At 46.0% G+C, this 22,332-nt stretch overlaps 1 protein-coding gene across 3 annotated transcripts in view; it reads left to right on the top strand.

Annotated features, from left to right (window-relative positions):
* The window catches only part of MFN1 (mitofusin 1), a 1,384,201-nt gene that overhangs the window by 80,680 nt on the left and 1,281,189 nt on the right, over window positions 1–22,332 (top strand). For all 3 annotated transcript variants that reach the window (XM_069618688.1, XM_069618687.1, XM_069618686.1), the window contains one exon: window positions 3,319–3,454. In XM_069618688.1, the coding sequence (XP_069474789.1) occupies window positions 3,319–3,454 (136 nt within the window). The remainder of the gene's footprint in view (window positions 1–3,318; window positions 3,455–22,332) is intronic.

Here is a 22,332-nt window from a genome sequence, read left to right as displayed (position 1 = left end):
GTACACGCAGCAATATATAGTACATAATTTACGGTCCACACTAGTGTGCATACCAATGGGGTTAGTATAGAAAGTCATTGCGTCATGAGGGACATTTTTTTCCTGCGACTCCAAGGTGCTTGCCATTGCGGCGTTACACAAAGACAAGTTATACTTAAGTCCTATTGCATACTGCGCCACCTGTGCAATTATTAGACAAACTTTAGTGTCCTTGCGGTATTACCCAAATTGTTCGTTTACAATTGTTCGAATTAACAATTGACTGAATTTAAAGGGTCACAATTGCCCTTTTCACAATTGACCGTGTATATATATATATATATATATATATCGGTTTGCTAATATATATAGGGGGTTTGGCGTTGGGTGGGGGGTTTCCCCCCACATATATGTTACAATTGAGCTTCACAATTCGGTCAATTGTGAAAAGGTCAATTGTAATTCGAACAGTTGTAAAACGAACAATTCGTATACAACCGTCCTTACTATATTGTAGTGACGTTCTGCTCTTATCACATTCCAGTCATTACTCTCGCCGTTCGTTCTTTGTTCCCATGTACAGTAGCAGTGCGATAAGATCGTTGAAGGCAGACATCACTTCTGTTGTTGATGCATTCCCTTATGGTGTACTCCGTGGCTTTCTCCTGTTTGCTTCATAAGTACACAATTTGCAAACCTTCTCTATTTTGCCTTGCCGTTCTTGCACATGGTGCTGTTTCTATATGTTCTTTGCGTTTGGTGATTGGTCCCACTATGTAAAAGAGCACCTGCCTTCCTCAGCAGGTTGGATGCCACCCAATCTCCGCAAACAGATGCATAGTCGTGCTGCTAGCAGTTTCACTATGTTGCACAGTTCCTCTTTACAAATTAAAAACTGCTAAAAACCAACGAAATTCACAGCCAAAAAATATTGTTAAAGGGACGTTATGGTTAAGTTGCACTAGTAAAAACATGTGCAATTCAATGGACAGACGTTGTTACAGGGACGTTGTTGTTACAGGTAAAACCAAAAACACCCAGAAATTCACCAGTTATGGTAAGCTAAGCAACCGTAACTCGCACCTCCACTGTGCACTGCTACGACTCTCACCCATGGCATCAAAGATGACATCACAAACGCCATTGATGACATCAGTGATGACATTACATGTGCATTTACTTTGCATGAAAGCCTCCATAAGGGATTGTCAATATAATGTTGTTAGAACACTATCGGAGGTCATTGGGAGAACTCTCGTGACATATACAAATTCATTACACAATTCATTGCTATAAACACCATTGCAGTACAGAGTTCTTTCCAGTATAGGAAACAACTCATGAAGACCCATAGGCATTGTGTGCAGCATGCACCATAGAGGTGCCATAATCCAATTTTTGCCATGTTGAACAGTACAATGATGAATACTTTAGTTTCACAATTTTGTGTACTGTGAAATATGTAATAAGTATCTAACACCGCCTCACTTACTACATATTTGTACTACTGCACACAAAACATAAACAGACCACAACGCACATGAATATAAGAACACGGGGAAAGTAAAGGCAGGAAAAAAGAAGCACTATTAGCAGAAAGTGGTGATAACCTGATTATCTTCATGCTTAGAAATAATTGCTGTTTTTCAGGCTTCCTTCTTCCTCTATGCATATGTATCAAATGATGTCACTGAACGGTCAGGAAAGTACTGCAAGACCATATGAGAAGGGTAGCCTCTACAAATACAGTACCTTTTGACCGTGTAGTTGCTGACTGTCACTGAAGAAAACCACCTGGCCTTGATATGTCAATGACCAAAAAAAGAGTGAGCCAGACATGTAATGTCATCCTTGGCATTTGTGATGTCATCTTTGATGCCATGGTTGTGCAAAGTGGTGGCGCGAGTTATGGTAGCTTAGCTTACCATAACTGGCTAATTTCTGTGAGAAGGGGCAACCGGGCAAGTGAATGATTTAGTGGGAAGACCTCTTATAGCGAACTGTGGCACTGTATAACCCTGGATTAGGAAGCCGTATACCAGGCACTAACCACCTGGTATGGATTACAAATGTCCAGCTGGGTGCTATTTTATCATTTATTCATCTTTTGTAATGCGCTCAATACTGGAGACCAGTCTCAAAGCATGGGATCGGGATTCAAACCTATGTTGCTCTGCGATTCCTTGCTTCCAAGACAAGCACGTTGCCCCTGAGCTATCCTCCCGGCCCATGTGAAGAGAAGGTTTGTCCAAAAAAAAAGTCACCATATCCCTGAGATGGTGCTGTGTTTAGAGAACAGTATTTCCACAGTAGGAAGAACGATACCACTTATGTAACACTTCCTGATACTGTTGCATTAAAATAAATCCAAGGAGTTATAATCCCTTGTTTTTGTAGATAAATCCCAAATCCCCCATCCATATAGGCGTTCATTCCAACCACTGCCATTGGTTAATAAATTAAGTTTAAATCATTACTTCTCGAGTTGTGTGTTGTTGATCTTCAAAAATAGGCAGGCAATGCCCGTTATCGGACTCAGTAGAATTTAGGGTGGACTGCCCTTAAGAAAATTAATTGGACCATGCTGTATTTAGATGCATGTATGAGAAACTATAATTCGATATCCCATAACAGGGATGGCATTTAGGCCCTATTTCGTTTTCTATGGTATGCATTATACATGGGGGGGGGGTATCACGTACAACCCCCTTTCCCATTCTCTCTTTAGATTACTTGGCCGGTGGTCCAGTCATTGATTTGCTGACTCGTCTGGGTCGCTCAGTCAGGGCTAACCCTCTTTTGTGTGTCCCCGCATATGAGCCAGGGACATGCTCTCTATTTGTGATCTGGAAAAGCAAAATCGGAGACCCACTTCCCGCACAAGCAGAAAGAGGTCCTGTTGCTCCATCAAGGAAGAGCCTGTGAGACAAGGCCTTTCCCTCATGCACAGGAACCTTCATCACCCAACTACTCACTCTCGCACCCTTATAACTGGAACAGGGCTCTGCGGGCAGATTAAACCTTCTCATCTTCTGCTAATAAGCATAATTACATTTTAGTAGCACCCTGTATAACACGGGGATTATAGTTGCACTTGTAGGGTAGTGAGGACCGAGGGCTTTTATATTTCTGATAAGACTACGTTCTAGAGTTTGTTAGACAACAGTCGTCCTGACTGAAATGCAGCATAGACAATTGCTTCAGTGTACAACGTGTAGGGCAATGTAATTAGAAAACCAAAGAAAGAAGAATAAGAAGTTTACTGTGCTTATTTATACACAGATATCCTGAAAACATGCTGTTTTTATAATATTTACGCTATTTTTCTTTTTTTGGTAGCAACATTTAAAAACCGGGACCTAGAGCATATAGCGACCGAGGATGAACTCTCTGAAATGCAGTTGTATAAAAACAAATTGGCAGGCATTGGTGAAATCCTTTCTCGCAGAAACATGAAAGTTGCCGTTTTTGGAAGGTAATGTATTGGAACAGCGTTTTTGTCAGTGGTTCCAAAATCGTATAAAATGCATGCTTTTTGTTGGTATATGAAGTGTTGAATTATTTCTGAGTTATAAAGCTGTTGATCTAATCCACCCTATACACTGAACCACAACATGAAATATCTTGTATAACACAGGATGTTGTTTAAGTTTGCAACTCTGTCATTTCTTGGGTGTTGTAATGAAAGAAGCAATCACATGAGTAGGATGCAGGAGGTGGTAGGGCTTTTACTGCGAATCTATGCACGCTCTTGGCACTCCAGTAGCTTCATCAACAGTATATGAGGTTCCACCTGAAGGATTTTCAAACCACACGCTCCATTTGAGCTACCATCAGGCAGCAGCAGGAGCTGCACTCTACTCCAGCAGCAACAATTCTTTCCCTGTAAACTCTAAGCACAACCCAGTTACAAATGACAATGGAAAGAAACCGGGGCTCTCCAGGCACGAGCTGAATTCTTCTGCAGCAGCCCTAGAATTTCACAAGCCAGCAGCCTGTCCATCTTGCTCTCATGTACACCCTCTTCACAAGATGGGGCTCTACAGAGTTTCAGAAAATAACTTCTCAATAACTTTCGAACCCTTGCATGAAAAACTTGAAAATATTACACTGTAAAACTTCGAGGCAACCGCCTATGCATGCAGTTTCAGAATTGAACATTAGCGGCTTCATTGTTTATTATTATTTTTTTTTACTTTGATCAGGTTTTGAACAGCTTTTAACATAGGGTTTTCCCACAGGAAAAGAACATACATCTAAAAATTGCCTGCTTTGATTTTATTTATTTTTTCTCCCAATTTTTGGCATGACTCCAACTTCATCGGGAATTGGTGCACTCAGCAAAATTTTGAAAATTGACTTGGCCAATTTTTAGATAAGGATGTTTTAGGATGTATTTATATTAAACGCATGCACAATGATAAAAACCGTTTTTGTTAAAAAAATATGAGCGTACGAAGTGTTAAGAAGGAAACCACAGTCGATATGAGAAACCAAACGCCAAACCTACTCGCATCAACCAAATGCCGAGAATTAATATGCATCTTTCATACCAACTGTATCTAGAGGCGTTTGTACGTACATTACACACTTAACATCATAAAACTTGCATCAAAGCCAGGGCTCACTTTGTTGTGCGTTTTCAGGATATGTAATGAATGGACATATTTAATATGAACTGTACAAACAGGCGTATGAGTTTCACAGTTCAGACATTATGCCATTACATCTCCTGAAAACTCAAACGAATGTCAAGGCTGACTTTGTCAGTTTGCAGATGTAATTGTTGTGCACGAACCGTGCAAAGAGGCATATGAGTTTTAGTCATAGTACATTACGCATTTTCAAAGCGCCTGAAAACTCGCATGAATATGACTGCTAACTTTCATGTCAGTTTTCAGGAGAGGTTCATTGCACATGAGTACGAACTGTAAAAGTTATATTTTGAATTACTTGGTCCACAAGCTTTATAAGTAATTATGTTAAGGTAACATAATACACTATCAAATAAAAAAATATTCTATTAAAGTCAAATATGGTAATCTTAACTTTCCCACAAACTTAAAAGCATAAAATATTTTCTTATATGATAAAACAAAGTATGAACCTGTTTGTAATACAAAATAACTATAATGTAACACTTACATTATAGTATACATAAGCATGATTCCTCCATGAACTACAGTAACTAGAAGGCCTTGGTTGAAAGGCGAGAAGCGGGATCAAAGTGATCGTATGGGGGTCATGTCAAATCCTTTGTAAAGTCGAAAGTCTTTGATTGGCAGATAATGGGGAAAACAAAGGAGAATGAATCCCACATGGTAAAAAGAGTGCACGAACAGTGTGTTGGGTAAGGTTGGCAAGAGTGAACCTGGCAGAGGAATGCTAACAAGAGGGGACGAAGTCTGAAGTCCCATGGACATTTTGCTGACATGAGTGACCCCGAAGGAGGGAGGGTGGCAATTGAAGAGGGGTCTGAACCCGAAGGAGGGAGCTCCATGGGTGGAATGTAATCACCCTAACTATATTGTATGAAAAGAACTGTTTAATTGAATTGTCGAGGAACGACTTTGAGGGGTTTGTGGCTGGAAGAGGGGGACCCAGGAGTGAAGCAGTCACCCAAAGCCATACGAGGAACATAACTTTTGTGTTTGTTGAAAACTATCAGACCCTCGAGAGCAAAAGACTTTTTATGGGAAAGAGACTTTTACCATAGAAGAACCTGATAGCTGGAGCTGAACTGTCAGCTCGTGCTGGGTAAGCTTGAGTGTGTGCTGTGCTCAGGAGACCCACTTTGTCCCATGCTGAAAACGTGGGGAAGGGAGACCCTTCACAATCACATCCTGACTTATTATTTGTGAACACTTCTTTCTTTATTGAAATCTCTATCCCACACTCTTTCTGTAATTAGTTGTAAGGATTTGGCAATCGTTTTTTTGTAGTATAGGGCTTTTTACTTTGACAAGACGCCACAAGGACAGCCTTATTTTTCGTTTGATGGTAGACGCTTGCTCACATCTTAGTTTTAGGTTTGGCGTTTTTCCACCTTGCATGTACAGTTTAATAAACACCCTTCAACTGTGCTCACTTGTGTCTGCCTTTACTGTGTCTGTCTTTACTGTTGCCACCATTCCTTACAACCCCTACATGGCGAGATGGGAGCTGGAACTGGGGGTCCCGATTGAGACATGGGTCTGAATATGGTGTTGAATGAAGAAAAACTCCAGATGCATGAATATACAGGAGAACTCATATACAGTGTGATACAGATGGTATCTCACCCTGCATAGGCTGCATAACATATATCCATAGTCATCAGAATCCTGCTGGTGAGGGTGTGGGGAGGTGGGCGATATGGGCCACTTGTGGCGGAAGTGTCTGACAATGGAACAAAATCATTGCTAGGATTAAAGACCTTACTGGCATACAACTTCTGTGGGATCCCTTGGTGCTAGTTTTGGGCAGTTCAGATGAGGAAGGGGCTTGTCTGGGAATAGAGTGGCATTGCTCACTCAGCTGTTAAAAGCGGCCGGCCTGACAATAGCTCATTTCTGGAAAAACCCAGAAGGCCATCGCTTGTTGGTAGATACAGATCTGGGACACACTGGCCACGGAAAAAATCACGCTTTACTATCGGGCACATATGCCAAATATCTAGACACATGGGAGCCTTTGATAGCATATGTCCAGGATAGGGAACAGATGCATCATAAACCCCAACTAATGCGTAATTTCTCACTTCTCTAAGGGGCTATTATTGCACTAGATGGAGATTGTGCCTCCTACGCAAGTTGGAGACCTTCAACCCCAGGTGGGTTAGGCCTAGTGTGAGTAAACTCTTGCCCCTATCTTTGTAGAAACCTTGGACTACTGTTGTAGGATTAGTTTTATCATACGCCCCCTTCTGGTCTTTTATTTTATTGTCTTTATATCATTGTGTTGTAGTAATTTCTCTAGAATGTATTTGTTTGTTATGACTATTGAAGCATTAACCCCTTAACTGCTGAGGGTTTTTCGCTCCCAGTGCTGAGCCCTTTTTTGGACATTTCGGTATGTCTCATTCAATCCCTTGTAACCTTTTGTTAAAAGGGATACCCCAGACAAATTTGCACCCTTTTCTTCCCGCATGTAGGCAGTCGCATAACGCCACCAAGGATTCCTAGTTTACTGTAGGGGGTGTGAGAAAATAACAAAAAGTGACTACATTTTGTGTTTTTTCAGAAAATGCTAAAAGAATAATGTACAAAGTGGTTTTTTCCTTGTACGGGCTAGGAACAAATGGTTTGCTGTTCTGAATTCCCCATTTTCCAAGCCCAGAAAAAGGTTGAGTGGAAACAAAAAACATATTTTTTATAAGGTTACCATCAGTTTTGTGAGGTAGGCGATTTTTCACTTTTTTTTTCTCAATAGGACATGCTTGGACAGAATGGGAGAGGAGGGCAGGAAAGATGAATGGAAAGACAGAAAGGCATACATTTCTGAAAAGTAGACAAAATTCCAAGTTTAGGAAGGGGTCATTTGCGCAGGTCGGGCAGCAACTATGTAGGTAAAATTCCCATAGTTTGGGAAAAATTTGAAAAATTACATAAACAAAGGTATGTGCCGGACATGTTAGGACTTGTAAGGTAATGGCTTCTGTGAAGATTGAGAAAAGCAATGTACTGCTACAGTCCCAGACTTTTTTAGTTAGGCAATCACCCATTTATCGTAATGTTTCACAAAACAAGCAATACCACAAGCCAAAACAGAGCCATGGTACACAGGATTGTTATGCTAATGGCCTAAATGGACGTACTTGGCATTTGAAAATAAGGAAAACAAATGTGGTGAAGAATGGCAAGCATACATTTTTTGAAAGAGCACGGATATGTGACTTTGTGCAGGTTACAAAAGCGAACAGTACCTAAAGCGGCGACTAAATGTAGGTTACATTTGGGAAGTGAAAGGGTGTGTAACAAAGTGCAGCAGCAAAGTTATGAAAACCATATTAAAACCAAGAGAAAACACATGTCCTATCTTCCCACATTCCCACAGGGGTCCTGATAAAAATTGTACCTTTCTTTGATGGCTCCGTTCTTGGTCCTGTTCTATCCCTTTGTAGTTTCTATGCTTGATAACTTCAGCGGTGTGTGGGCAGTGTGTCTAATGCTTGCTAACTTGCAAGACACTTTCGTGGATTCCCAGCGTTGCAACAAGGAGTCTTTCTTCCATTATTTTTTTGTTCTGGAGGCGGATCTATTCTGCAAATACTGACCTGCAGCACACGCTATGTGTGGGAAGTGTGTCTTGTGTTGATTGGAGAGTTGGTGTTTGCGTTTGAACTTCAGGGGGCTTGGAAAGGTGCCCCCCCCCGTTTCCCCTCCATTACTGCCTGATGGCATTCCAGGATGGTGCTAGAAGGCCCACACACCCGGCAGCAATGTAAACTTCAGGAGCTCTCACCCTCAAGTCTACAAACCTTACCAAAGATGCGTGCATCTGCCCTACTTGAGCACACCGCTCCTAACAGGTTATGTGAGGGCTTCATGTGATTGCACATCCCCTCCTGCCCTCATGCTGGAAAACTGCTCACGCATGTGTCCTCTGACAGCCCACGTCCTACTCCCCATCGGTGAACTCGGGGAATGGGGGGCGGTCTGGATACAGTGCTATGGGAGGGTAGTGGTAACCTCTGGGACCCTGCCAACCCTGACCTCCTTCCAAATGTGTTGACTCCCGTGCCTCCACCTGCCCCTTTAAGTGGAGCCACCATCAGTCCTGGTGTGACTCCGAAACAACTTGCGGGGCAAACCATTGTGTTGTGTCCCCCCCCTGCCCCGTGGCTACCCCTCCAACAAGAAGTTCTTCAGAGGATGCTAAATCATCAACTGATGGCTCGCAACAGCCAGTCCCCCTGGCCCACGTAATTCATCCTTCTATTTCTAAGGTGCGGCGGGCCATGTTATTGAAGAATTCTACATGCAAATTGAAAGCCACAAAGAAGCTAGTACGTGGGGGGGGCGTGGCATGGCGGCCATGCGATAGGAGGCACTGTCTGAGAGCTCCCAAGAGATCCTGAAGAACATCCTGGCAAACTGGCGTAATTCAAAAGAAAATATAATCAAAACTACAGAGGCACACTTAGGAACATCTATAGATCACCCGGTAAGACTGCCGAACGCGATTGGAGCGGGAATCGCAACGAAAACAGCTGATAAAGACCCTATTCACAAAATACAAAATGGCGGGCGCGAGCGAAGCAGTCCACTGAAGAGGACTGGTGCACTTCGGGACCTGACGCGGCCACCGGGAAGCAGGAAGGAGAGGTGGTGGACCGCCAACAGGAGCCAGGCACACCAAGCACAGCATAACTGTATTTCCCCAGAGACCAAGGGTCGGGGGTAGGCTGGAGCGGCCAAGCCACCTGAGGCGGGACTGCAGGAATAGAGCCTGCGGCGCTGGCACCCAGGGTGTCCCCGGGCCGGGCTGCTAACACCACAAGACAGGAGCTGAAGATCTGCGGTACCAACTTTTTGGCAGAGCCGACTCCAGCCCGGGCGAACCAGCTGGTGGGAGGGAGCGCTGGTCCTATGCCGGAGGTCAGAGAGGACAGCAAGAGTAGCGGGGGAGGGCAGAGCCCGTGCCCGCGATGTTGGGAGATCCTGGCCCACCGACACGGGCAGTGCAGGCCTTGATAAGGCCCTGAACGTGAGAGCGGGGACACTGTTGTGATGGTCCAGACCAGCAAGCAGGGAGCTGCGGACAACGGAGAGACGAGTGGTGGCGGCGAGGACCCAGAGGCAGCAAGCCCACAGACATCATATAGGCAGTCATCGAGACGAAAAAAGAAAAAAACATTTACAAATGTGCTCAGAGGACGCGCAGACATTTAATCCAAGAGGCATAAGAATAACAAACCACAGTTGCAGGACCAAACAGAGTAACATGAACTACACGTGTGTAATGGCCACACGCTTCATGCAAGTGCATAGCTCTTAGACACAGTGCAAAAGGAGAGGAGCCTCCATACGAACTGCGGGTGTGATAGCTGCCACCCAGAGGGGACTGAAAAGAAGAGCGAGACTGGTAAGAACAAGCAAGGACGTGGCAGCATTCGGAAGAAGGAAGCACCGGGCAAAACAACTAGAGCCGAAGGGTGGGGAGGACCCCAATCTGCTCCGAGGATTACTGCAATGCTGGAAACGGGAAGAGGAAAGGTGTTGAGACGCTGCTGAAACCTGCTGTCCCTGCGAGAGGTGAGAAGGGAAAAGAGGGGAGACATCAGAGAGCCCAGGGGTAGGGGGTGACAGCATAAACAGTGAAAGGCGCCGACACAAACCTGGACGGGGGAAAGGGTCACACCCCATCACATCACTGCGCCGTAATCAGCGGCCTGTAAGCGAAGCAGCACTGAGACAATATATACTATCAGGTGTGGAGATTGGGCAATATGGAGGAGGGCGCACAATGGCGCAAGAGGCAGTGCAACGTGGGGGGTCACAACCCACCTGATCAATAATACGGAAAGAAGTGGTGTAAGAAGATTTGGAGGAGGATAATCCTTCCTGGCGGGTGAGAACACAACAGTTTAAGCGAGAAAAGGCGGCGAGGTGGCAGTAACACAAGAGGGAACCCACGATTGGGCCCGCCAGGTTAACCAACGAGGCGCAGATTCCCCAGAGAGATTGTGCCAACAAAGAGACAATAAAGAGGAAGCGTGCGGCTGTAACCCATCCACCGGCTGCAGGCAGACAACGGCTGCCAACAGTAAGACAAGCCGTGCCGTGTGGGAGACCACTGGCTTATACACACCCATCCAAGGGCCGTGAGAGGTGCCAGGACCCAAAAATGACATATGAGGGAGTGCAAACACCCCTGATAAAGTCTGTATAGCAGCAAGCCGGGCCAACATGACCAGGGTATTAAGGCACTCCCCACAGGTGTGGTGCAGATTGGGGAGAAGCATAGCAGACCGGAGGAGAGTGGGGGGATCTCGCACCCCAAACCCCTAGGGGGACTTGGCCCTCGGGCCCCAGTGTCGACATCAAGGCAGGTGGCGCTGATGGATTTGGCATCATTCACCTCAGCACGTGGCGGACGCTGGCCCCACGCAAACCCACGAAGTTTGGCCTAAAGGAGGAGCGGTAAGAGAAAACGACGCCTCACGCCCACAAAGGCATAATGCCAAACAGGTCAACAGGGGCAAAAAGTAAACGAATCAGCATAGACTCTTTCACCAGGAAATCTGGGAGCAGGCAACCTGCCCAGTCCAACGCCGTGATGGCCACGAGAAGCACTGTACACGAAGTGGGAAGTGCAAGTGAGGGACCAATCTTGGAAGCAATTGCCGCCCTGAATGTGTCCCTGGAAAATAAAATGGACACAGCGATAGGTGCCCTAAAGGCGTCCTTAGAGAATAAGCTAGACACAGTCGTGGTGGACGTGGGCCTCCTCAGCCAGGACGCACAAAACCTGATGGGTAGAGTAAGGACTGCGGAACAGCAGGTGTAGCAAAACACTACTGATGTTGCCGTCACACAGATGCAAATGTCGGAAGTAATGCAGAGGGTCAAGACCCTGGAACGGAGGGCGGAGGATACAGAAGGGAGGGCACGGAGGTACAACATCCGTATAGTTGGACCTCCGAATGGTGAAGAAGGCAGAGACCCCAAGGGTTATGTTGAAAATCTGCTGCTCCAGGAGATTGGGGTAGGAGTATTGTCCCAGGGTTTTGTGGTAGAGAGACCAGGAGACCTCGGCCAGGGACCCCAACACCCCCCGCGAGCAATGATCGGCAGGATCATGAACTTTAAAGATAGGGAAAAGATACTGACATTCTCAAGAGAAGGGGGAGTGATCACCAGGAACTCTTCCAGAATCACCATATACCCAGACTACACAGTCATAGTCCAGAAGCAAAGAGCGCGGTTCAGCCCGACTAAAGAACGTCTTAGATTTTCAGGCGTGCGCTACATGCTCCTATATATCCTGCTAATCTCAAGGTGATAGATCAGGGAAAGTCGTGTTTCTTTGAGACGACAGAGGAGGCCGACACATGGATGGACCAGCAAGGCATCCCCAGCAAAGACCGAGGAATGCCAATGAAGACAAGAATCAGCCCCAGTGATAGAGTGAGGACTAACATGAACAGAGACATTAAGCATAAAGAAACTAATGTAAGCCAGAAGGAATTTATGATGGAGCGATGGGCGGAGGAGACAGGAGACAGACAATGGGTCTACAAGGAGATGGAGTAGCCCAAGCTGGGGCCGAGGGATTGACACATAAGTCAGGCGGCATGCGGATGGCTATGGGACGACGGAGCCGAAAGAGACAAAGCAAATATGGGCCCAGATGAGATAACGATTGCAACTTGGAATGTTAGGGGGCTCAATGCGAATGTTAAAAAACTTTGAGTATATGCTTGGCTGAACAGGTGAAGATCAAGATAGCGATGCTGCAAGAGACTCGCCTAACACAGGAGAAACAAACCAAAGTGGACAAGAAATCGGGAGGACCGGTATACAGTTCTACATACTCAAACTATGCTAGGGGAGTACTAATCTGGGTGGCTCCAGGGGTTCCATTTCAACTAATAAAGCAAGAACGTGACTCTGAAGGGAGAATGGTCCTGGTGCACAGAATGCTGGGAAGTAGGGAGAGCTGTCTGGTAAACACGTATGCACCGAACCACAATGCAAAAGAATTTTTTAGGAGACTTGTGCCCAAATTGGCACAGTACAGAGAAGCAACGTTCATCTGGGTGGGAGACTTCAATTGCACTCTAGATCCACTCCTCGACTGATCAGATGACAAATTCAAGAAGCCGGCACCCCCAGCCAAGGCGTTACAAATGGCCCTGACCCGATTGCAGCTGACGGACGTCTGGAGGAAGGCATATGGTGAGGAGAGGGGGTATACACATTATAGTGCCCCCCATGGGGTATTCACACGTATAGATTCTTTATTTACGGGCACAGAATCTTTGACAGAATTTATGTGGATTAATATTAAAGCATGCACATTATCCGACCACGCACCACTAGTAGCAGCATGGGCACACACCCACAGAAGGCCTCCGATACCAACTTGGCGGCTGAGGGCAGAGGCATTGAAGGAGGGAGAGTTTGAGGAATTCTTGCGCAACGTGATAGAAGACTACTTTAAGCATAACGTGGGAAGCATAGAGAACAATGGCACGCTCTGGATGCGTTCAAAGTGGTGATTAGGGGGCAGCAATAGGTAAAGTGGGGGGGCTAAGAAGGGAAACCCTGGCGGAACTGGGTAACTTGGAAAGGGAGGGGAAGCAAAGCGGGGAGAACGGTAGAGGAACCTAGAGAACTAATGGCGCTGAGACTAAGTTGTGTAGAACTTTGGGAGAAATTGGGCAGATTGAACTATGGGGAATATATACAGCGGCTTAATGCGGAGGGGGATAAACCTAGCAGGCTCTTGGCCTGGCTCACCAAGCAGGAGTGTAAAAAAGACCTGATAAATGATGAAGCAGGCACGGCGGTCGGGAGTCAGGAGGGCATTAACACATTATTTTCCCTCTTTTATGAGCCATTGTATGCCCCCAATCCAGAGGTGGAGCCAGGGGACATAGCACAGGCTCTGGCAGAGATAAAATTGTTGAAACTAGCAGAAGACCAGTTCCGATTATTGGATGATCCCCTCACGGTGGAAGAAATAGAGACAGTGATCGCCGAACTCCCATCAGGCAAGTCCCCGAGTCCTGACAGGCTCCCGGGGGAATTTTATAAGGCTTATAAGGCGTATAAGGGCACTTTAGCACTGGGATTGCTCGAGACATACCAAGAGGCGTATGAGAAGGAACAGCTGCCAGATAGCATGTCAGAATCGGTTACCATACTGATCCTCAAACCCGGTAAATCACCTCTGGAGTGTGCTTCATATAGGCCGATCTCCCTCATTAATCAAGATGGCAAAATCCTCACGGCGGTGCTAACTAACCACCTAAAATGAGTGATACCCGCACTGATCCATGCGGACCAGACGGGTTATGTCCCATGGAGAAACACGTTGTGGAATCTCAGGAGGCTCCCCCACGTGGTAGATCGGACTAATCCTAGACTGGGCGAATGCGCTATAGCGTTGTTGGACGCGGTGAAGCCCTTCGATTCCGTGATTTGGAGGTGGCTGCTGGGGGACCTCGCCCACTTTGGAATAGGGGAAGGGTTCCTTTGGTGGATTAGATTGCTATATAGGGATCCCAGAGCTAGAGTAGTACGGGGGGAGGGGGTACGTGGCCTCACCCACCTGTTTTGGAATCCTTATCTGGGGCTCGAAAGGTGCAGGGCCGCCTTGTCTCAAATCTATTCCAGCTGGAAAGTTTGCTCACTGGAGAGGACTTGTGTTCACCTTCACCGCAGGACTGCTCAGTCTTCTCCCCTGGAGAATCAAGAAACAAGCCCTTGCATCAGATTGAGGAAAAAAGGACCACTCACGAGTTGGAGGCCTGCCTTTCTGATGGAGAATTCCTTCAACTGCAGAATAAAATCATGGTAACCCTAACGTCTCATCAGCTCCCTTTTTATAGGCTTTACGAGTATCTAATTGACATGTCAAAAGACCAGTCTACACTCCGGGCTATGATGCACACAAAATTAATTTATTTGGAAAACTTAGCTAACGCAGTGCACAACAGGCTGGACAAAGAGGCCGAGACGTCTTTGGCATGGCAAAACAAGCTGTGTGGCCTGGCTAGGTGCAAGAAGTTTGATAAAAATACTTTTATGGCGGCCCTCATAGAAGACTGCAAACGGATGAGATCCCATCATAAAGCTTCAGCCACGATCCCCCCAAAAATGTCTGAATCTGTGGGTGGTCAGTGTTAAGTACCATCTAAGTATCAGGGGGATTCTAGAGCTGTAGCCGCTGGCCCTGCCACCCTAGCCAACCTGGCAGCTGCATCAGATGCAGATCCCTCTGGAGTAATTAGTGATCTAACATCTGGTGGGCTCCCTAACTTAGAAGGCGCTGAGACATTTTTGAATAATCCACTTGCCTCAAATAAGGACCAGTTGGTCTCACATCAACCCCAGTTTGGGGGTCCTATAGTGTTGAATGCCTTGACAAGACTCATGGAAGCCCTGGCATCTACTTCTTCAAATTCCTTCCCAATATTTAAAAGATCAACCGAATCGGCTTCGGAGATACCCAAAGTCAAACCCATTCACCAACAACGGAAAAAGTCAAAACATCATCAACCTCAACATACACCCTAGTCCAACGGGTTGAGGGCATTCCTAAGAAATCTAAAGACTCCTCCAAAGAGTCCACTGATTGCCTGCCAGAAGGAGGAAGGGGATGCGTAAACCCTTGATCTCACCTGTGGCCTTGGCACCCCCTTCCCCTCTTTCAGGGCAGCCCATTAATGGCTGCGGAATTGAAGCCTCAGATACAGGGGTGTCTGCCTTTTTAGAAAACATCAGTGTCTATGACGAAGATGGCACGTGGAACGATCGAGTTTCTGAAGCCTCTAGAGCTGTGACGCAGGATGGCACCTTGACAATCTCTGACGAGCGACCTGTGGAGGTCTCCCCCATCAAAATGGGGCCCAACTGAAAGTGTTGACTCGAATACGGCCGCCTTTCAGACTTTGGAACAAAAAAGACTGGCGCAGTATGCTAACCCTCAGGTGACAGTCGACGATCACCACTACTCCAATCCTCACAAACATATAGGCCTACAAGCCGCTGCAACAGCCGGAAAAGGCGCAACCATTTGGTTATGTTGGACCGCATATTACCAGCAAATGACAACTTAATCCTTAAAACGTAACGTTTTGAAACTTCTGCACCACATACCAAACCTGAGATACATTCACTCTAACGACATTCGAGTGATGCAGTTTGTTAACGAAAAAAGAACTGACTGGGTTATTCTGGGTTTAAATCCACCGGGCAGACCAATAGTCGCCAGCACTAACAGTGTATTACAGCCATTAGGAGTTTATATAGACAACTTCCTACAACCCCTATCATATCAGTCCTTATGTATAATGTTTAATTGCAGTTTGATATCAGTTATTGTCATGGAAAGTGTAATCATGTTTAAGACGGTCGAATGTCAATAGGTCCAGAGAGTACACACAATATTGGAGTAGATGAATCATGTTTTTTCTGTTTAATTATATAACGTGCAATCAAACAGAGTTGGCAACTAGAATACCTATTGGACACACACAGCTTGGGGATAGACCCATTGTGTCCGCTTTAAATGTAATACTTTAGGAAACAATCTTGACGGCCAATTTGTAAGAAATACAGAGGTAATTCTCGAGACCATTCTCGGGTACTGTGTAAATAGACGGCGCGTCGAGCACCAGATGGGAAAATGAGGCATGCAGTTTTAAGCTGCCAAGGTATTCATTTAATTATAGGGATACAAGTTGAGTCACTACACAACAACATGCACAGCTCCGTGAAGTAGCCCTGACAACCATACGTCCCGCCTACCCGTATCCATGGGAGGGCGGGACGTAAAACGCGTCCATGGCGACCAACCTTGGCCGGTGGATGACACCAGCTGGATTGCCATGGTTACACTTAAATACAACGAACGCCCGCATACGCGGTCTGTAGCAGTGCGGAAAACAAAGTGCAGAAACTGACACATTGTGTAGGTAAGCGGCTAATTACACGGCCAATACTCTAATAATGATAGGAGTTCTGTAGATGAATCACAGCAACATTTCTTACTCTTGCAGGGAATAGCTTTGCTCACACGTGTAATGATTTATGGCAAGAAGGATTCTAACTGGTACAAGTACAGGTGTGTGGACTGAGCAAACGTAGAAGGTTGCTCTAGCTATGGTTTAAATGACAATAGAACTAACGAAAGTTTTGTATTTACTCTCGTCCTATTTCTGACATCACTATGGCCTTGATTTACACGAATTAGTATTTATGCAATTTTTTGTAAAGGACAAATATACGCGTGATATGAATGTGCATTTGCGATACAAATGAATTATTTGATTTATGTTCGTAAAAAAGCCCTGATGATGGTGCCACGCACCGAAATGCATTGGCATTGACTTGTACTTTAAGAATGAGGAATTCTTATTTCGCCTTTTCACAAATTGTGTAAATTAAACACAAGAATATATTTTTTATAAAGCATTCAGAGAAGTCATTTAAATACAGATTTGAATCATTCGGTGAATGAAGAAGGACGATTTGATTGAATACAATTTATTTTCAAAATATCCACACATAATTTTGGACCTTAACATTAAGCAACACATTTAGCCCCATTTGGGAGCAAGAAGAGACCCCAGGTTCTGTAGGGTGAATTCCACTCTGTTTGTTTACTTGTGTTGCCCACAGATATCCACACATTATTCTGTGGTGATTTAAACGTCAAGCTTTTTGACGATCATGGGAATCTAGCCCCCACCCGCAGTCTGTCCAAGAGGGCTACTCGATGGTCCAAAGAGATCTCCTCTCAGGGTCACTATTTGTTAAACGGGCAGACAAAGGGTGACTCCCTGGCTATGGCTACCTGGTCTAGGGGTAGCCAATGGGCCTGTTTGTATTATTGCTTTGTTTATTTAATGTTTTGTGCAATGTGCTCTGATTTATTGTGAAACCAATGGAAACAAGTGACCACGATATGCTGGAGTTGAGCTGTGCGGGATTTGTTTCCTCTCCTAAAAAACGTCTAAAATCCTCGGTACTAATAGCGCAGGGGAAGAATCGACTTCGGATTAGGCCCAGAGATGTCCCTGCTCTTATGTCTAAGCTGGGCGGCACCTGGTGGGAACCAACTCCGAAGTCGAGTTCTCTTGGATTCTAAAGGATTTTATGGAGCACTCTATCGCCCACGACAAGGCCGAATTTAAACCCCTGCACGTCTATAACCTACTGGTAGTGAAGACTAGGAAACACCTCTGCTCGGATAGAAGGACATTTAGGATAGGAAGATGCTAGGGATGGGAGTCCTTGATTAAGATGCGCAGACTAAAGTACAGAAATTGGAGGATAGCAAGTAGAGGGTCTATTGCACAATATTATGCGGAACATATGCTGTAAATAGTCTGTAAATTGAACACTAGCTCCCTATGGGATTTAATAAATAACTACACTAATTTTCAGTCCACCTTGCAACTGACTGCTGTATCGGAGGAAGCATGGATCGCCCACTTCTCTGCCCTTTTTTCAAAAGAAGGACATGGCACAACTCCAAAGCAGTGCCCAGTGGGTAATTTGTGCTCTATTGTCTTTGACCGGGAGGATATCGAAGCTAGGATTAAGGGCTTGAGCTGCTCCCTGACCCCTGTACCTGACGGTCTGACTAATGCTGTGTTAAAGGAGGCTTTGCGCCCCTGGAAGAGTTCATCTTTGTGATCTTTAGGCAGGTTGTAATGTCTGGCACTATCCCTGAATCCTGGAAGTCGGAAATTATAGTTCCTGTTTTTAAAAAGGGTAACGGAGAAGATCCTCAAAACTATCGTCCGATACCTCTGCTGGACATCATGGGTAAGATAATTGTCTTAATTTTATTGCGGGACCTAAACACCTGGGCTGGGAAATCGTGGCGATTAGACCCAAGACAATCTGGCTTTACCAAGGGGGTGGGCAATATCCTAAACATCTTCCTGTTAAACTTATTAAAGATTAACGCAATTAAGACCAAGTCTAGCTTTTATTTAGCCTCTATCGACCTCGAGCAGGCATTTGATAGTGTTGACACAGAGAGGTTGTGGGCTAAAAATTTAAGATGGGGTTGTCCCACTGACTTGGTAGACGCCATGAGAGCTCTTTACACCAATACTTCAATCAAGGTTAGGTTGTCTAGTCAAGGTGTGACGTCCAAGAAAATCGAGACCCATAAAGGTTTAAAACGAGGATGCCCCCTCGCCTCATTATTGTTCAGCCTTTATATTTCTGACTTGCCTGAAACCTTGAATGCTACCCCTGCCTTTACACCGCAAATCCAGGGAGTCCCCATCCCTTGGGTTCTAAATGCCAACGATTTGGTTCTTATCGACCAAACCCCAGTTGGTCTGCAGCGCAGGTTATTACAACTTGACGTTCACAACTGCCAACAGCTTGAGAGTGAATATAAAAAAAATCCAGCATCCTGATCGTAATATAAGCCCAGAAATGATCCCTAAAATAAAAAAGAGAATGATTTAAAAACAATTTGTTTCGCACTTAGAAGGCACAACAATGCATGTGGTGGAATCAGTTACATACTTAGGTACTGTTATCAACCAGAGCGTAAGCGAGAGACCGTGGTACCTAAGCCTCAGAACTAAAATGAAAAGATTAGCCTCTCAGGGCTTGCTCCTTCACAACCGCTATGGAAGGTTCACAACAATTTCGGTGATATCTCTACAAACAGGTGGTGGTTCTGGTCCTAACATATGGGGCCGAAGCTATGCTAAATCTGGGAAGTGTGGGTCTCTTTGAAGGCTGGTTTTGTTAGCTAAATGTTTACCCATGGCCATAATTAGGTACGAGTTAGGGCTGTAATCCATGGAATCCATAGTGAGATGGAAGGCCATTGCGTTCTTTAGGAAATATGTGATGTCTAATCACCTTCCCCCTTTTGACATCCTGAGGAACGCTACGAGAGTGAATCAGAATCGGCTGTTGGACAACATGTCAGTACATGTTTGTCCCAGGAGGGTAGCTCAGCGGAAACGTGCTCGCCTTGGAAGCAAGAATACACGAAGCAACACAGGTTCGATCCCCGGGTCCCCGCTTATAAACCTCTGGGTATTTAAGCACGGTATAAAAACGCAACTAAGACAACAACAAAAAAAATACACAACTGAAAAACAAAACAATTCCGGTAACAGCGCCTCGATGCCCGCGGGCTGTGTAAGCGCTTTAAAAATACAAATAATAATAATACACTGACCTGGGCACAAAGGGAAAAGGCTAAACCACTCGTATACCAAAGGGCATGGGAAGACAAAGTTTTTACCGTTTTTGGTCTTGTGGATAACCCACAGATTTGGCCCTGATGTGTCGCAGCCACGAAGGAAAACGGGGAACCGCATGCATTTCTGAAAAGAAGACACCCATGTGTCATGATGCCTACCCCCGGGCATCCGGATCGAGTCCATCATCCCTGGGAGCAGGCATCCAGATACTCATTAAAACCCCAACAGCCCCGGCTGGGGGCTGTTTGGATTCAGTCCTGGCGCCTTAGGCGCCAGGCTCATCATAGAAATCAGTCCTGGCGCCATAGGCGCCAGGCTCATAGACTTTACTTACCTTATGCAGACCATGCTGCAAATGCATCCAAGCCAACGTGAGGCCTGGATGGGACTATTTTTTTACAGGGACTATTTTTTACTTGGGTGTGGTTCTGGAGCACTTCTTACCTGGGACTACTTTGCAGACTATTTAAACCACGCCCGAACAGCAGCTCATGCTTCGTGTTATTCTGCATCCAGCAGCGTAACGCTCACCGTGTCTGGAAGTCAGCATCCAGTCTTCTGCCACGCTCGCCTCGAATGCGGAGCTCCTAGACAAAAGGAAAAGAAAGGAGAAGAGGTTAGATCACGGACATTATTTGATTCCTTACCTGATACCGGACCCAGCACATCTCTGAGCCTGGAAAGGACATTATTTCAGCACGCGTCGCTTCGCCAGCAGCAGCGCTGCGTTATACTCACCAGTCCACCACATCTTTCAACTCTGCGCTGCCTCCATCATTTTCTTCGTAGAAACCCAGCACCTGGGGGGAAAACAAAAGGAATAACGAGGTGAGCCGAGAAAACCGACAAAGACAATCTCTTTGCCACCATAGGCTTACCTGCTTTACCACCGGAGGTATTATCCTTTAATTCGCTGCATCTTTCTATGCCGCACCTATAAAAGGAGAGAAAACAGCAAGTTAAACTCTTGCAACTTTTACCGGACAGTGTTTGGTAATACAGACTCTTACCTGAACGCCATCAGCTGCCTCCAGGGAATGGAACAAGAGTGAACATCGGACATATTGAACTCTTTGAACTTTATAGACACTGGAGTCAATATTCCTCCGGAACTCCTCCAGTACCTTCAAACCAGTGAAGTAACTGGTATCTACGCGCCCCTGCATGCCATGCAGGATGGAGAGCTCATCATTTAAAAACATAAGGTGAGGTTACCAAGAGGGGATATCGGAGGTGATTAGTGGAGAGAACGAGAACAGTTGGGGGGGCCATCACTAAAGTCCACGGGTGGCTAAATCCCTTTCTCCACTTGCAGGAGAATACTTCTACGAGTCCAGCAGACAAGATTAGACGGGCCAGTCCAGACTGTCCTCTCTTCACTCCGCATCACGTTGGTGGAGACTGCAGCTGTCCGGGTCCGATCGACGCCCCTGTGGGAACCAGGTGAGCGCAACACCATGCGAATCCAAAGAGGTCTGACTTTTGCTAATCGCCCTAGAATGTTTTACCCACAAAGTCTAAAATGTTGTGAAAAAACCACCATTTTCAGACATTTGCCACCAGTAACCACTGAAACATGCCAGCAACAACACATATCCTACCTTCCCACATTCCTAGTGGTGTCCTGATAAAAACAGTACCTCACATGTGTGGGTTCACTGACCTGGGCGGAAAAGAAAACGTGTTGAACTTCCACAAGTCCAGCGGTAGTCTCGGGGAGCCCCAGCAAGGTCCCCATCCCTATCCGGAGGGCAAAGCTCTTAAACAGCGCAGCTAGAGCTCCACAACGTTTGGGGTGATCTGTCTGGCCATGTTCGCCTGTCTCCCATGTGGATCGATTGTTCCCAAGTCCAGCTCTCGTGCCAGGCAGCCCCGGCAGGATCCCCATCCCTACCTGGAGGGAAAAGCTCTAACGTATCGCAGCCAGAGCTCCAGGAGTGTTGGAGGCCTGCCTCCCATTTGGGTGGACGGCACCCAAGCTCAACGGCTGTCCTAGGGTGTCCCGGCAGACAGGGACGCTGCCAGGGCTCCCCGGGACCAGCGCTGGACTTGGGGACAGTTGACCCCCATGGGAGACAGGCACCCAAGGATGGGGACATCACCTGCTTCCATCCTGGAGCTCTGTCTAGGCTGTGCTACAGCCTTTACGCAGGCCAGCCAGAGGTCGCAGACGGTCAGGGGGTATCACTACATATTATCTGCACCAAAAATGTTGCTGTATATATGGTCGTCTGGAACGGCCATAGGTGATGTTTTTGGGGGGGATAATTTTTGGAGTTTTTGGGAGCAGGGGTTGCGGGGGTGTCGCCCGCTCCTTTTTAAAATAATGCAAGGGTTGTGGGGGTGTTCCCTGCAAGTTCCATGCCTTAATATTGCCGCAAAAATATGGCGATATTTTTGTTTGGCAATATTTTTGTGGGGATATTAACACATGGAACCGGTCAGGGGTGAAG

This window comes from Ambystoma mexicanum, chromosome 10 (genome assembly GCF_040938575.1).
Source record: "Ambystoma mexicanum isolate Mex_15411 chromosome 10, UKY_AmexF1_1, whole genome shotgun sequence".
Lineage (NCBI taxonomy): Eukaryota > Metazoa > Chordata > Amphibia > Caudata > Ambystomatidae > Ambystoma > Ambystoma mexicanum.
The sequence above is the reverse complement of the archived record's forward strand: the minus strand, read 5'-3'. Positions and strand labels throughout refer to the sequence as shown.